General features: G+C 47.3%; 1 protein-coding gene across 3 annotated transcripts in view; it reads left to right on the forward strand.

The window, feature by feature from the left end:
- The window catches only part of LOC137304416 (proto-oncogene vav-like), an 88,469-nt gene extending 73,002 nt beyond the window's left edge, over window positions 1–15,467 (forward strand). Inside the window, exons 21-27 of one of the 3 annotated variants that reach the window (XM_067973006.1) lie at window positions 827–886; window positions 4,680–4,711; window positions 6,001–6,117; window positions 7,435–7,522; window positions 9,515–9,629; window positions 11,638–11,789; window positions 15,091–15,467. In XM_067973006.1, coding sequence (XP_067829107.1) covers window positions 827–886; window positions 4,680–4,711; window positions 6,001–6,117; window positions 7,435–7,522; window positions 9,515–9,629; window positions 11,638–11,789; window positions 15,091–15,324 — 798 coding nt within the window. In that variant the 3' untranslated portion in view covers window positions 15,325–15,467. Of the gene's footprint in view, window positions 1–826; window positions 893–4,679; window positions 4,712–6,000; window positions 6,118–7,434; window positions 7,523–9,514; window positions 9,630–11,637; window positions 11,790–15,086 lie in introns of all 3 variants that reach the window. The other 2 variants (XM_067973005.1, XM_067973007.1) reach the window with 2 other exon arrangements.
- Window positions 15,468–16,231: the final 764 nt, after the last annotated feature.

The following is a 16,231-nucleotide window of genomic DNA, read 5'->3' on the forward strand; positions in this document are numbered from 1 at the left end:
TGATAGTAACTTTCCAAAGGGAATTGGATAAATATTTGGAAAGGAAAAATTTGCAGGGCTATGGGGAAAGAGCAGGGGAGTGGGACTAATTGGATAGCTCTTTCAAAGAGCCGGCACAGGCAAAATGGGCCGAATGGCCTCCTTCTGTGCTGTAAGATTCTATATCTTTCACTATGACATCAGTTTGTGATTTTTACTCACTAGGCCATCAAACAGCAACGTCATTATTACACATTGAGTAGGGGCCACTTAGTTCAATCAGGAGAAGGAACCCTGGCCAATTTGCCTGACCCTAGCACTGAGGCCTATTACAGCACCCTACTTACTGCCCTGAACGAGATAAGATAACTCAGTAAAGAACAGAGATCAGACCTGAGACTAGCCTAATCTGTGTGGCTCAGAGACTCACCGAATATATTCACTTGAGCTTAGCTTACAGCTGTTGACTTGAGGAATGCACTCCCATCATGTTCAATTGTTGGCCGAGTTGAAGCATTCAGGAGGGAAATGGACCAATTCCCAAGTCACCGAGCGTTTTTTGAGTAGGATACTGAAGGCAACCATCTCCATTGCTGGGTATGGAGCAGCGTACAATTGGAAAGTGCGGGTGCAACATTGGAAGTTGACTCAGATTATCTGAGATGACTTGTAAGCCACCAGCTCTTGGCTACAGTTGTACTTCAAGTAAGTTAGATATCTGGGAGAGGATTTTCCTGATGACCAGAGTTCCTGCTTATTATTGCCAACCACAGCAATGACCGACTATCAAACAGTGGTAAGTTAACACGAAAATATTTAATGTGTGTTTTTCTTTTAATGGCTTTAGGGAAGGAACACATCCACGAATGACATTGGCTGGTTCCCCTGCACTAAAGTAAAACCCTTTGTATGTGTAAGTTTAAAAAAACTTGATTTGTGTACTAGATCCTTCTCTATAGACGGTGTTTGAGTGTGGGGGGGGAGGGGGCAGACTGGAGTAGAGTGTCAGAGTGCTGACGAGATGTCGCCAAGAGTTCCCAATCCCAGCCAAGCCGGCATAGGCACGATGGGCCGAATGGCCTCCTTCTGTGTATCTGTATTGATTCTATGTTACCAGAGGGACTGACTGACCGGGACTGGGACTGATCCTCAACCCCAACTTCAAAAGAGCACCCCTTCCTGCATCAGTGTGATCACTTTCCTTTTCTGTGGCTTCGCTGGGTGAAATACCCAATTTAATGAGGTTATTGACCAATTAATTCTAGAACTCCTTTTTAATCCTTGGCCTCTACTAGGCGCTCCCCCCGCCATTTGTGGACATCGGCACCATTACCACCTCTACCCTGGGCCTGTAGGGCACGTTCCACCAGGCAGGCCCAGGCAGAGAGGCGGACGGGAGGGAAATATAATGGGAAGGCGAGGCCCCATCCGCCACTCCGCAGTGCTGGATGGGGAAGAGGCAGCCAGCAGTGGTACCTGCGGGGACAGGGGGAGGGAAACTGAGCTCGGGGCAGGAGCCTGACGGTAGGCCACGCCAGGCTATTTTGGTCCCATTTTCTTGCAGAGATTCCTCCCGAGAGGAAAATCCAGCCCACGATATCTGGTCAGTCACAAAATGGAGTGCCTCGTGCAAAGTGTATCCTGAAGCAGCCTGCAATAGATACGTACCTCATACTTGTGCTGTACACAAATTTACTGCCCGTACATAAGATAATAGTGCAACAAAACTACTTTCTCACAAGCTTGGGAAATTTAAAAATACCACGTGCGAATCCATCTTCCTCTCACTATCAGCAAGTGTTAGTGTTGCCATAGCAACTCTCACACTGTGGCTACCCACCAAGTATTTTTGAGCATCAACAATGCAAGAATTAACTTAGGGTTGTTACACGACTGACTGACAGAAAATGTAAACTCAGAAAATACAGGCAACCCACAAAAACACAGTTTAAATCGGGGCGGGGGGTCCAAACTTTTGTGTTCATGGGCTTCAACACACACTCCATCACTGCACCCTCCTCCCAATACACACACACTCCATCACTGCACCCTCCTCCCAATACACACACACTCCATCACTGCACCCTCCTCCCAATACACACACTCCATCACTGCACCCTCCTCCCAACACACACACACTCCATCACTGCACCCTCCTCCCAATACACACACACTCCATCACTGCACCCTCCTCCCAACACACACACACTCCATCACTGCACCCTCCTCCCAATACACACACTCCATCACTGCACCCTCCTCCCAATACACACACTCCATCACTGCACCCTCCTCCCAACACACACACTCCATCACTGCACCCTCCTCCCAATACACACTCCATCACTGCACCCTCCTCCCAATACACACACACTCCATCACTGCACCCTCCTCCCAATACACACACTCCATCACTGCACCCTCCTCCCAATACACACACACTCCATCACTGCACCCTCCTCCCAATACACACTCCATCACTGCACCCTCCTCCCAATACACACTCCATCACTGCACCCTCCTCCCAATACACACACTCCATCACTGCACCCTCCTCCCAATACACACTCCATCACTGCACCCTCCTCCCAATACACACTCCATCACTGCACCCTCCTCCCAACACACACTCCATCACTGCACCCTCCTCCCAATACACACTCCATCACTGCACCCTCCTCCCAATACACACTCCATCACTGCACCCTCCTCCCAATACACACTCCATCACTGCACCCTCCTCCCAATACACACACTCCATCACTGCACCCTCCTCCCAATACACACACACTCCATCACTGCACCCTCCTCCCAATACACACTCCATCACTGCACCCTCCTCCCAACACACACTCCATCACTGCACCCTCCTCCCAATACACACTCCATCACTGCACCCTCCTCCCAACACACACTCCATCACTGCACCCTCCTCCCAATACACACACACTCCATCACTGCACCCTCCTCCCAATACACACTCCATCACTGCACCCTCCTCCCAACACACACACTCCATCACTGCACCCTCCTCCCAACACACACACTCCATCACTGCACCCTCCTCCCAACACACACACTCCATCACTGCACCCTCCTCCCAATACACACACTCCATCACTGCACCCTCCTCCCAACACACACACTCCATCACTGCACCCTCCTCCCAATACACACACACTCCATCACTGCACCCTCCTCCCAATACACACACTCCATCACTGCACCCTCCTCCCAATACACACTCCATCACTGCACCCTCCTCCCAATACACACACTCCATCACTGCACCCTCCTCCCAATACACACACACTCCATCACTGCACCCTCCTCCCAACACACACACTCCATCACTGCACCCTCCTCCCAATACACACTCCATCACTGCACCCTCCTCCCAATACACACACTCCATCACTGCACCCTCCTCCCAATACACACACACTCCATCACTGCACCCTCCTCCCAATACACACTCCATCACTGCACCCTCCTCCCAATACACACTCCATCACTGCACCCTCCTCCCAATACACACACACTCCATCACTGCACCCTCCTCCCAATACACACTCCATCACTGCACCCTCCTCCCAATACACACTCCATCACTGCACCCTCCTCCCAATACACACACTCCATCACTGCACCCTCCTCCCAATACACACACACTCCATCACTGCACCCTCCTCCCAATACACACACTCCATCACTGCACCCTCCTCCCAATACACACTCCATCACTGCACCCTCCTCCCAATACACACACACTCCATCACTGCACCCTCCTCCCAATACACACTCCATCACTGCACCCTCCTCCCAACACACACACTCCATCACTGCACCCTCCTCCCAATACACACACTCCATCACTGCACCCTCCTCCCAATACACACACACTCCATCACTGCACCCTCCTCCCAATACACACTCCATCACTGCACCCTCCTCCCAACACACACACTCCATCACTGCACCCTCCTCCCAATACACACACTCCATCACTGCACCCTCCTCCCAATACACACTCCATCACTGCACCCTCCTCCCAACACACACACTCCATCACTGCACCCTCCTCCCAATACACACTCCATCACTGCACCCTCCTCCCAATCCACACACTCCATCACTGCACCCTCCTCCCAATACACACACTCCATCACTGCACCCTCCTCCCAATACACACACTCCATCACTGCACCCTCCTCCCAATACACACACTCCATCACTGCACCCTCCTCCCAATCCACACACTCCATCACTGCACCCTCCTCCCAATACACACTCCATCACTGCACCCTCCTCCCAATACACACTCCATCACTGCACCCTCCTCCCAATACACACTCCATCACTGCACCCTCCTCCCAATACACACTCCATCACTGCACCCTCCTCCCAATACACACACACTCCATCACTGCACCCTCCTCCCAATACACACTCCATCACTGCACCCTCCTCCCAACACACACACTCCATCACTGCACCCTCCTCCTGATACCCATCTCCAGACAGTGTCTGTAGGGGGTCTCCAAGTGTGTGTCGGTATCTGCAGGGGGTCTCTGGGAGTTGGTCTATATTTACAGGGAGTCCCCCACACAGAAAAGTCTTAAAACTACTTGGGTAGATACCATTGGACAATCAAAATAGGCAATCTTTAATATGATTTTCAATGTACTTTTATCTTCCAGGCACCTCAAACAGACTATTCCACCTATTCCTGGTAAGCACAATAGTCTCATTAGAAATACTTTCACTGTGAATATATGTTTCTCCCAATAAAAATATTTTTGGATGTTTCTCCCAGGCTAGCACGATATAATTTGGCAGAGGGTAAAATGTAATGTTGCACATCAAGGTACAAACTGGGACACACATCTTTCCAAAGAAGAGCAAAGCTTTTTCCAAAGTAACCTTGATGGAACCTTCTACGCAGCCAGCACTGGTCAATCCATAAACAACTGCCAGTGCAGAAAGAACGAACTTGCATTTATATAGCGCCTTTCACAACCTCAGGATGTCCCAAAGCACTTTACAGCCAATTCAATACTTTTGAAGTGTAGTCACTGTTGTAATGTAGGAAACGCAGCAGCCAATTTGGGCACAGCAAGGTCCCACAAACAGCAATGTGGTAATGATCAGATAATATGTTTTAGTGGTGTTGGTTGAAGGATAAATATTGACCAGGACACCGGGGAGCACTCCCCTTGCTCTTCTCCGAATAGTGCCATGGGATCTTTTATGTCCACTTAAGAGAGCAAACGGGGCAATGGTTTAATGTCTCATCTGAAGTAAGGCACCACTGACAGTGCAGCACTCCCTCAGTACTGTATTGAAGTGTCAGCTTAGATTATGTGCCCATTAGTTTTTATTTGGTTAGATTCCCCATTACCACTCTCCAATCATACCAAGGTAGCTCTTTGCAAACACGAGGGTTGAGTTGGCACCTTCAGCGTCACTAATGGTCCAGCTGGTAGAAGCTACAGTGGTGGTCTTACTGTGTAAACTGCCTTCGCTTTGGCCCAGTGTTTGGGGCTACATCTGATGGCCTGGTTACTCAACATCTGAAGGACATTGATCCATGGAACAGTCCAGGTCTCCTGATCCATGGAATGATCCATGGTACAGTCCAGGTCTCCTGATCGATGGAACAGTCCAGGTCTCCTGATCGATGGTACAGTCCAGGTCTCCTGATCGATGGTACAGTCCAGGTCTCCTTATCCATGGAACAGTCCAGGTCTCCTGATCCATGGTACAGTCCAGGTCTCCTGATCCATGGTACAGTCCAGGTCTCCTGATCCATGGTATAATCCAGGACCGTTGATCCCTGGCCCACCACCACCTTCTCAGGGCACCTAGGGATGGGCAGTAAATGCCGGCCTTGCCAGTGACGCCCAGATCCCGAAAATGAAAAAAAAAATGAACTTTGACCAATTTCCACTCTATTGCAGGAAATATAAAAATGAGAGCATTGGAATGTTAATGGTTCTTATTGAGCTTTTCCTCTTGTAGGTACGTTGGGCCAATGGAACGTGGTCAGGCAGAAACGTTACTAGGTGGTCGTTCGGATGGCACCTACCTAGTGAGGCAGAGAGTGAAGGATGCAGGAGAATACGCCATCAGCATCAAGTAATGAGGGACAATTATCTCGTAGTATAAATATAATCTTAATTTTCATTTCTTGATTTGCCAATACAGTGTGTGTAACAAGATTCCCTAGCAGTGTGACAAGATTCACTAGTAATGTGACAAGATTCACTAGTACAATGTGTGCGCGTGTGCAAATCTGTGTGAGAGACGAGATTCACTGCAGTGTGTATGCATTTATAACTGGGACTAGTGTATCATTGACATGGATCAAATTGGACGAAATATCCATTTAACCAGCTAAGCCATCTGCTTGGCTTATCCTAACCACAAAAAATTATTGACTCCTCATTAATAATGCCGTTAGTTTGCAAGCCCATGATTCTCGCATGCGCCCATTTCTTGACCTCCATCCTCTTTGTCATCAGTGGAAGCTCCAGGCAGATGCCAGGTGCTTTCACCCGGACAGGGAGCAAGAAAGCAAGGATGTCACCCGTCAGTGCTAGTGCAAAACGCTCATGGCCTGTCACAGATAGAATTAGGAGAGGCCTGAGAACATGGTGCTTGGGAAGAGGAAATTCAGAGAAATGGGGTGGACGGAAGAGAAAGAGAGAAAGAACTTGCATTTATATAGCGCCTTTCACAACCTCTGGATGTCTCAAAACCATTTTACAGCCAATGAAGTACTCTTTATGTGCAGTCATTGTTATATTGTAGGAAACGCAGTAACCAATTTGCACACCGCAAGGTTCCACAAAGAGCAATGTGATAATGATTAGATAATCTATTTTTGTGACAGTTGAGGGATAAATATTGGCCAGGACACCAGGGAGAACATCCCTGCTCTTCTTTGAAATAGTGCCGTGGGATCTTTTACATCCACCTGAGAGGGAAGTTGGAGCCTCAGCTTAACGTCTCATCCTAAAGACGGCACCTCCGACAGTGCAGCACTCCCTCAGTACTGCACTGGAGTGTCAGTCTAGATTCTTGTGCTCAAGTCTCTGGGGTGGGGCTTAGAACCCACAACTTTCTGACTACATGGCGAGAGAGCTGCCCACTGAGCCACGGCTGAAACTTTGTAATATTGACTATTCCATTCATCAGGCATACTTAGGGTGAAGTTAAACTTTGAGAAATTCACGTACAAATGCTTAAAACATTCATATGAAATTCTTCTGCCTTATTTCAATGGGGAATGTTCACTCATTTATTTTAAACAAATTAATGCAGTCAAATTTATCGAATATTCGTTCGCTACAATTGCAAAGTGCAACTTCTCAGAATTTAGTAATAGATGTTCTGCAAGATTTTTGGACAACGGGTTGCTGAATGTTAATGTTTCACGGTGTTTTGTGACAGGTTCAATGTAGAAGTAAAGCACATCAAGGTGACAACGGCAGATAGTTTATTCCGTGTCACGGAGAAGAGGGCCTTCAAATCATTACTGGTGAGTATATAACTTCAAATCGTAGTAGCTTTAAACCAGCGTTGGTACCGCTATAGGACTAGTGCGTGTACTTTAACCAGCAGCAGGGAGGTCTCCTATACACCACTGCAAGAGATCACTGCCATTGTGAGCCACTAACTATTTCCTAGTTTTATAATGCACTCTGTGATGATTTCTTCTCTAGGGCTGTTCTGGTAGCTACTGACTTTAAAACAAAACTAGTGTCAAGGCCTTGGAGAGGGTGCAGAGGAGATTTACTAGAATGGTACCAGGAATGAGGGACTTCAGTTATGTGGAGAGACTGGAGAAGCTGGGATTGTTCTCCTGAGAGCAGAGAAGGTTAAGGGGAGATTTAATAGAGGTGTTCAAAATCATCAAGTGTTTTGATAGGATAAATAAGGAGAAACTGTTTCCAGTGGCAGAAGGGTCAGTAACCAGAGGACACAGATTTATGGTAACTGGCAAAAGAACCAGAGGAAATATTTGTTTACGGCAGCAAGTTGTTATGATCTGGAATGCGCTGCCTGAAAGGGCGGTGGAAGCAGATTCAGTAGTAACTTTCAAAAGGGAATTGGATAAATACTTGAAGAGGAGAAATTTGCAGGGCCATGGGGAAAAGAGCCGGGGAGTGACTAATTGAACAGCTCTTTCAAACAGCAGGCGCAGCCACGATGGGCCGAATGGCCTCCTTCTATGCTGTACAATTCTTTGATTACTGGGCCTTGATTCGTTGGCATCTCCAGCTCATTTATGAGACCATAAGACCATAAGAGATAGGAGCAGGAGTAGGCCATTCGGCCCCTCGAGCCTGCTCCGCCATTCAATAGGATTATAGCTGATCTGATTTTTACCTCAACTCCACTTTCCCGCCCTTTCCCCATATCCTTTGACTCTCTTGCTGATCAAAAATTTGTCTAACTCAGCCTTAAATCTATTCAATGACTCAGCCTCCACAGCTTTTTGGGGTAAAGAATTCCAAAGATTCACGACCCTCTGGGAGAAGAAATTCCTCCTCATTTCCGTCTTAAACGGGCGACCTCTTATTCTGAGACTATGCCCCCTAGTTTTAGATTCCCCCATGAAGGGTAACATCCTCTCAGCATCTACCCTATCGAGTCCCCTCAGAATCTTGTATGTTTCAATAAGATCTCCTCTCATTCTTCTAAACTCCAATGAGTATAGACCCAACCTGTTCAATCTTTCCTCATAAGACAACCCTTCCATACCCGGAATCAACCCAGTGAACCTTCTCTGAACTGCCTCCAATGCAAGTATGTCCTTCCTTAAATAAAGGCACCAGAACTGTACACAGTACTCCAGGTGTGGTCTCACCAGCACCCTGTACAGTTGTAGCATGACCTCCCTGCTTTTATACTCTATCCCCCTAGAAATAAAGGCCAATATTCTGTTTGCCTTCCGGATTTCCTGCTGCACCTGTATGTTGATATTTTGTGTTTCATGTACGAGGACACCCAGATCCCTCTGTACCGCAGCATTTTGTAGTATTCTCCATTCAAATAATATTTTGCTTTTTTATTTTTCCTCCCAAAGTGGATGACTTCACATTTTCCCACATTATATTCCATCTGCCAAATTTTTGCCCATTCGCTTAACCTGTCAATATCCCTTTGCAGACACTTTGTGTCCTCATCGCAACTTGCTTTTCCACCTATCTTTGTATCATCAGCAAATTTGGCCACAAGACAATCTGTTCCTTCATCCAAGTCATTGATATATATTGTAAATAGTTGAGGCCCCAGCACTGAGCCCTGCTGATTTTTGATTTTGTTTTTGAGTCACTTGCAAAGCTTTCCCCCTCCGCTGTTCATATTCAGCACACGGGTGTCCTACGTTCAACTCTCATTAACTCTCAGGCCTCTGGATTACTTTATGTCCATTAATCAACCTGTTCTACTTATGTTGAAATAGTCAGTTATTTCAAAGAATAATCTGCACCAAACAAAATTAAAACAAATATTTGTTTCACTGCAGGATTTGGTGGACTTTTACCAACATAATTCCTTAAAGGAATGCTTTAAAACAATGGATACATCTCTGCAAAATCCTGTTAACGAACCTGAGAACAGAACGGTTCCTAAACTTTCAGGTGAGTTAGCAATGAGACGAAAGAACTGAGAACTTTGAGTTCCCATCTCGTCTGCGATCTTGTTCACTACTCTAGGCTGCAACCTGTTGCATTTCAGATAGATTTCCATTTATTGTTAACCAAGTGCTGAGTGGCCATTGACTAAAGCACCAAACTATCCATAGTTCAAAACTGACAAATACCAAGGAGGAGTTGCGTGGTATGAGAGTATGACTGTGTAACCCATTGCGATAAAATTCCTTTGTTCTCTATTTTAACAAAGATAGAAAGAATATAGCGACCTCTACGACCTCCCAAAGCGCTTCACAGCCAATGAAGTACTTTTGAAGTGTAGTCACTGTTGTAATGTAGGAAATGCGGCAGCCAATTTGTGCACAGCAAGATCCCACAAACAGCAATGAAATAAGTGACTAGAAAATCTGTTTTTTCTTTAAGTGATGTTGGTTGAAGGACAAATATTTCCCAGGACACCGGGAGAACTCCCCCGCTCCTTTTCGAAATAGTGCCATGGGATCTTTTACATCCGCCTGAGAGGGCAGATGGGGCCTCGGTTTAACGTCTCATCTGAAAGACGGCACCTCTGACAGTGCAGCACTCCCTCAGCACTGGCACTGGGAGTGTCAGCCTAGATCTTGTGCTGAAAGCCCTGGAGTGGGATTTGGAACCCACAACCTGTTAAAATTGGATAGCCCGGTGGTGAAGGATAGAATATTAGAGCCTGGTCTTTAGTTGCTTCCAAGCCTTTATTCACAGAGATTCCCTTTTCATATGCACCACATCTTAGCTAAGCTCTCCTATAAAAAGATACAAGAGAGTCCCCAATCAATACCCACCACCTGTATACAATTAACACTAATTGATATAAATCATACAATTAATTCTGACTCAGAGGTGAGAGTGCTACCAACTGAGCCAAGAGGCGTTACATAAAAGAGTAGACAAGATTTGTGGGTATGGTGGTGTAGTGGTTATGTTATGGTTACTAGTAATAAAGAGGGCTGGACTAATAATTCTGGTAATGTTAGTTCAAATCCCACCATGGCACTTTGAGAATTTGAATTCAGTTTTAAAAAAAAAAGATAATAATCTGGGAAATAAAAAGCTGGTACCAGTAAAAGTTATTAAGCTGACACAAAAACAATAAAAAACAGAGCAGTCTGATTAAAAATACAGGGCAGTCAGCTGCCTCAATGGCCCAGAGGGTAAATGCACCACCTCATGTGGTGCCAAGTTGTATGTTTCAGGAGAGTTCAGGTTTAATCTCTCATCTGTGGGGGGATGGAGGCTTATGATTGATCTGAATGTCTCCATGGTAATGAAGAGAACGATCAGCCAAGACCCCTACTCCTGATCACTATCCAGTGACCATTCCTCCCCGACTCCTCAACTATGGATACTGGGTGAAGAACAAGGTTGGATTTGACAGTGGTGACCCCACTGACATTCAGTGTCAGGGCTCACATATGAAAAAAGGCCACGGTGAGATCCCACAGGGCTGCTGAGGCCCATCATAGCAAAGAGTCACTGCTTTCAGGTAAGAGGGGAGAGAAATAGGGTTGCCAACACTCCAGGACTGCCCTGGAGTCTCGAGGAATTAAAGACTAACCTCCAGAATACTGCTGTGAGCAAACCTAGGGAAAAAAAATCATAGGGGCGCTAAAAAAATTGTGTTTTTAAAAAAATTATTTGAACACTTTTGTTCACTAGTTATAAAAATATTGGAGATGGGGGGAGAGACGGCTGTTTGACTGGCAGTCAAGAATCGTCCAATCGGGTAATGAAGAATCTATTCACTTTCTGATTGGCCGTGGGAAGGCGGGGCATCACGAGGGTGGACATGTCAGGCGGCCAATGGTGGGAGTGTGGGGGCGGGGCGGTTGGAGGCGGGAGGTCATGTGATGAAACCTCCAGGAATGTGTCCAACCAGAGTTGGCAACTCTAGCGGACGAAACAGGGAGAGACATGACAAAGGTACAAGTGACGATATTTTTTTCTTTTGGCTTCTCAGGGGCGAGTTTGAAGTGCTACGGGACAGCGAAGGCCCGGTACGACTTCTCAGCCAGGGACCGGTCAGAGCTGAGCTTGAAAGAAGGAGACGTGGTTAAAATCATCAACAAGAAAGGGTCGCCCGGCTGGTGGAAGGGAGAAGTATACGGCAAGGTCCGTGTGGAAAACTCTTGGCTTCAATCTTTCTCTTTCTCCCCCCTCCTCTACCCCTCCGAGCTGTGCTCGCAGATGAACCCTCGCAAGGCATGGGTTGTACAGTTCTAATGTTTAAAACAACCCCGTTTGCACGTGTTTAATAAGCAAAAGAAAGAAAGAATTTATATGGCGCCTTTCACCACCTCACGACGTACCAAAATGCTTTCTAACCAATGAATTACTTTTTGAAGTGTAACCACTGTTGTAATAGAGGAAATTTGCGCACAGCAAGCTCCAACAAACAGCAATGAGATAATGTGTTTTAGGTGTTGGTTGAGGGATTAATATTGGCCTGGACACCGGGGAGAACTCCCCCTGCTCTTCTTCGAAATAGTGCCATGGGATCTTTTACGTCCACCTGAGGGCAGTTGGGGACTCAGTTTAACGTCTCATCCGAAAGACGGCGACTCTGACAAAGCAGCACTCCCTCAGTATTGCACAGGGAGAGTCAGCCTGGATTTTTTGCTTAAGTCTCTGGAATGGGACTGAACCCATGACCTTCTGACTCAGCGGTGAGAGTGCCTCCCACTGAGCCATGGCTGACACATGAAAAATCAATTGATAGCATATTAATTATAGGATTTCACAAATGGAGACACAATTGCAGGGGAGTAATTGTGAACAGTACTGGGATACATTACACTCAGTCCCTTCATCTAAGTCATTAATACAGATTATAAATAGCTGAGGCCCAAATACTGATCCTTGAGGCAATCCACTAGTTACAGCCTGCCAACCTGAAAATGACCCGTTTATCCCTACACTTTGTTTTCTGTCCGTAAACCAATCTTCTATTCATGCTAATATATTATCCCAACCCCATGAGCCCTTATCTTGCATAACAACCTTTTATGTGGCATCTTATCGAATGCCTATTTCTTATGTTTCTTACGTTTAGGATACAGGGTCGGACATTTGAGGCTGAGATGAGGAGGAATTTCTTCACTCAGAGGGTTGTGAATGTTGGGAATTCTCTACCCCAGAGGGCTGTAGATGCTCAGTCATTGAGTATATTTAAGACGGAGATCGATAGATTTTTGGACTCTAAGGGAATCAAGGGATATCAGGATCGGGCGGGAAAGAATATCCCACACGTATGTGATGGACATGATCTCCAAAATGGGTTTGGGGGAGGGAATCCGCGATTGGATGCGACTGCTCTACGTGATCATCTGTAGCGCAGTCCTAATCAACGGGTGAGAGTCAGAGAGCTTTACGATCAGGTCTGGAGTCAGGCAGGGCTGACCTCTCTCCGCGGTATTGTTTGTATGTTGTATTGAGCCATTTGCCGTGTCCATCAGGAAGGACGCAGGTATCAGGGAGGTGATGATCCCTGGCAGCAGAGGATCTCAGATTAAGGCCTCCCTGTACATGGACGACTTCACCATTTTCTGCTCCGATCAGCAGTCGGTCCATATGCTGATGGGCATCTGCGATCGTTTTGAGCTGGCCTCAGAGACCAGGGTGAACCAAAGTAAGAGCGAGGCCATCTTCTTTGGAGACCCAATCCTTTGTCCCCTTCACTGTCAAGTCCAACTACCTGAAGGTCCTGGGGACCTGATTCGGGGGGCCCCTGGCCAGCACAAAGAACTGGGAGGAGCGGATCGCCAAGGCCAAACGGAAGCTTGGCCTGTGGGTGGAGCGATCCCTCTCCATAACCGGCGGGAACCTGGTGATAAGGTGTGAGGTACTCGCAGTGTCGCTCTACCTGACCAGGGTCTGGCCCATTCCCCACAACTCCGTCGTCACAGTCACCCGAGCTATCTTTCACTTTGTCCGGAGGACCAAGATAGAACGCGTCCGCAGGGTCACCATGTACAAGCCCCCAGACAAAGGGTGAAAGAGCGTGCCCAATGCCGCTCTGATCCTTTGTGTGTAGCTGCCTCAGGATGTGTGTAGAGTCCCAGTACGCAAACACCAAGTGTCACTACGTGCTGAGTTTCTACCTGTCCAACACATTAAGAAGTCTGGGTCTGGCCACGCTGGCCGAGCAGGCACAGGACGTCCCGTCCAGTTGGATTGTCCCCCCCACACCTGTCCCAGGTGGAGAAGTTCCTGAGGAGGAACTCCATCGACCACAAGGCCGTCAGACAGTGGTCGACACGAAACGCTCTGAGAGTCCTGCAAGGAAAGGAGGGTGGACTCGATCGGGTTTTTCCCCGACCAGACAGTCGATGCCATTTGGCAGAACGTCTCGTCATCAGAACTGACCAACAGGCACCAGGATGCAGCCTGGATGGTGGTGAGAAAGGCCCTCCCAGTGCGGTCCTTCCAACACGCACGGAATCTCAGCGCCACCGCGAGCTGCCCTGGGGAGGAGTCCACCGTCCACCTCCTGATGGGCTGCCCCTTCACGCAGAGGGTGTGGAGAGAGATGTGTTGGTATCTGTCCCGGTTCATCCCCAACCGTTGGGTAACACAGGACGCCGTGCTCTACGGGCTGTTCCCCGGGACGTACACCGAGACAGACATCACCTGCGGCTGGAAGACCATCAACTCGGTGAAGGAGGCCCTTTGGTCCGCCCGAAACCTGCCGGTCTTCCAGCTGAAGGAGCTGTCCGCGACCGAGTGTTGCGGGACGCAATGAGATGAGGTGCGGCCGACGGAAAGGCTCTATGGGGAAAGGCCACCGTGTAAGGCCACCCCACCTTGTATTGTACCAAATGTATTCGAAGATATGTACTGTGTTTTAAAATTGTAACAATGAGATCATAGTGTATACAATCTGTACTGTATTGCTTTGAATGCTGTGCTGCATTTTGTGCCCTCTATTTAACTGTGTATAAACCGTGTGTATCTTTAAATTTTATGAAATAAAGTATATTTTGAAATTAAAAAAAAGAAAGTGGAGTTGAGGTTGAAGATCAGCCATGATCTGATTGAATGGGGGAGCAGGCTCGAGGGGCCGTATGGCCTACTCCTGCTCCTGTTTCTTATGTTCTTATGTGATGTCTCCCCCATTGTTTTTGAGAGTCAGTGATGGCACATCCCATCCCTTGATTGTCGGACCATCTGAGCAACCCTACTTGGGGCAGCAAATATTGGGGGGAATGGAGTGAAGAACAAGCTGGGTTTTTTTTAAAAATTCATTCTCGGGATGTGGGCAAGGCCGGCATTTAGTGCCTATCCCCTAGCTACCCTTGGGAAGGTGATGCTTGTGCCTTCCGCTTGAACCGCTGCAGTCCGGTGTTGACGGTATGTAAGTTGGTGTGCAAACATGGCCCGTTTGTAACGTCGTCTGCTCTCTGTTTTCAGATAGGTTTATTCCCAGCCAACTACGTGGAGGAAGATTATTCGGATTACTGCTACTGAGCTTGGTCCCCACATGGCCGTTCATGGAAGACTCCACCCTGGACACAAAGAAGGTTCTACTTCACGACACAGACTGTTTCTGTGCGGCTCTCTAGAGCACTGTTGTGACCATAGTAATCTCAATGTGTTAATCTTCCGAGTTCTGCAGTCTCTTTGTGAAGTTGCAGATAAAAAACTATAAAAATTAGGATCTGTAATATTCCAAAGGCATATCCTGCCAGACACCGAACACAAGTATTTCACTATTGTTTGTATTCTTTATTTAGACAAGAACATTTCGATCTTTCTGTATTTATTAATACAGTATAAAAATGTCCTCAACAACATTGCGTCTGTGTCTTTGTTTGGAAATAGCAGATCAGAAGGTCAAAGAACTGAACTCCTTGCATGTGTAAAGCATTGTCCTTTAGGGTAAAAGAAGATAAAGACTTACATTTATATAGTGCCTTACACAACTTCCCAAAGCACTTTACAGCCAATGAAGTACTTTTGAAGTTTAGTCACTGTTGCAATGTAGGAAATGCAGCAGCCAATTTGCGCACAGCAAGATCCCACAAACAACTATGTGATAATGACCAGATAATCTGTTTTAGTGATGTTGGTTGAGGGATAAATATTGGCCCGGACACCGGGGAGAACTCCCCTGCACTTCTTCAAAATTGTGCCATGGGATCTTTAATGTGCACCTGAGGGGACCGATAGGGCCACAGTTTAACGTCTCATCTGAAAGACAGAACCTCTGACAGTGCAGCACTCCCTCAGTACTGCCCTGGAAGCATCAACCTGGATTTTGTGCTCAAGCCTCTGGAGTAGGACTTGAACCAGTCTGACTCAGAGATAACAGTGCTGCCCACTGAGCTATGGCTGGCACTTGGTAGGTTTGTTGAGAACAGCAAGTGGCCTTCAAGACTACACCAGGGTTTGATCTGATCCCAGCTGGGATGCTACAGTTGGGCTTGGGGTTCTGGGCTCCGGACGGGAGAAATCAGCTTGGGTTCCTGCTCCTGATTGCTATCCAGTGGTCCCTGTAGGAATGTGTGTGTGTGTGTGTGTGTGTGTTTGTAGAATCAGGCACAGCTGTGGTGCCC

Source organism: Heptranchias perlo, chromosome 37, assembly GCF_035084215.1.
Source record: "Heptranchias perlo isolate sHepPer1 chromosome 37, sHepPer1.hap1, whole genome shotgun sequence".
NCBI lineage: Eukaryota > Metazoa > Chordata > Chondrichthyes > Hexanchiformes > Hexanchidae > Heptranchias > Heptranchias perlo.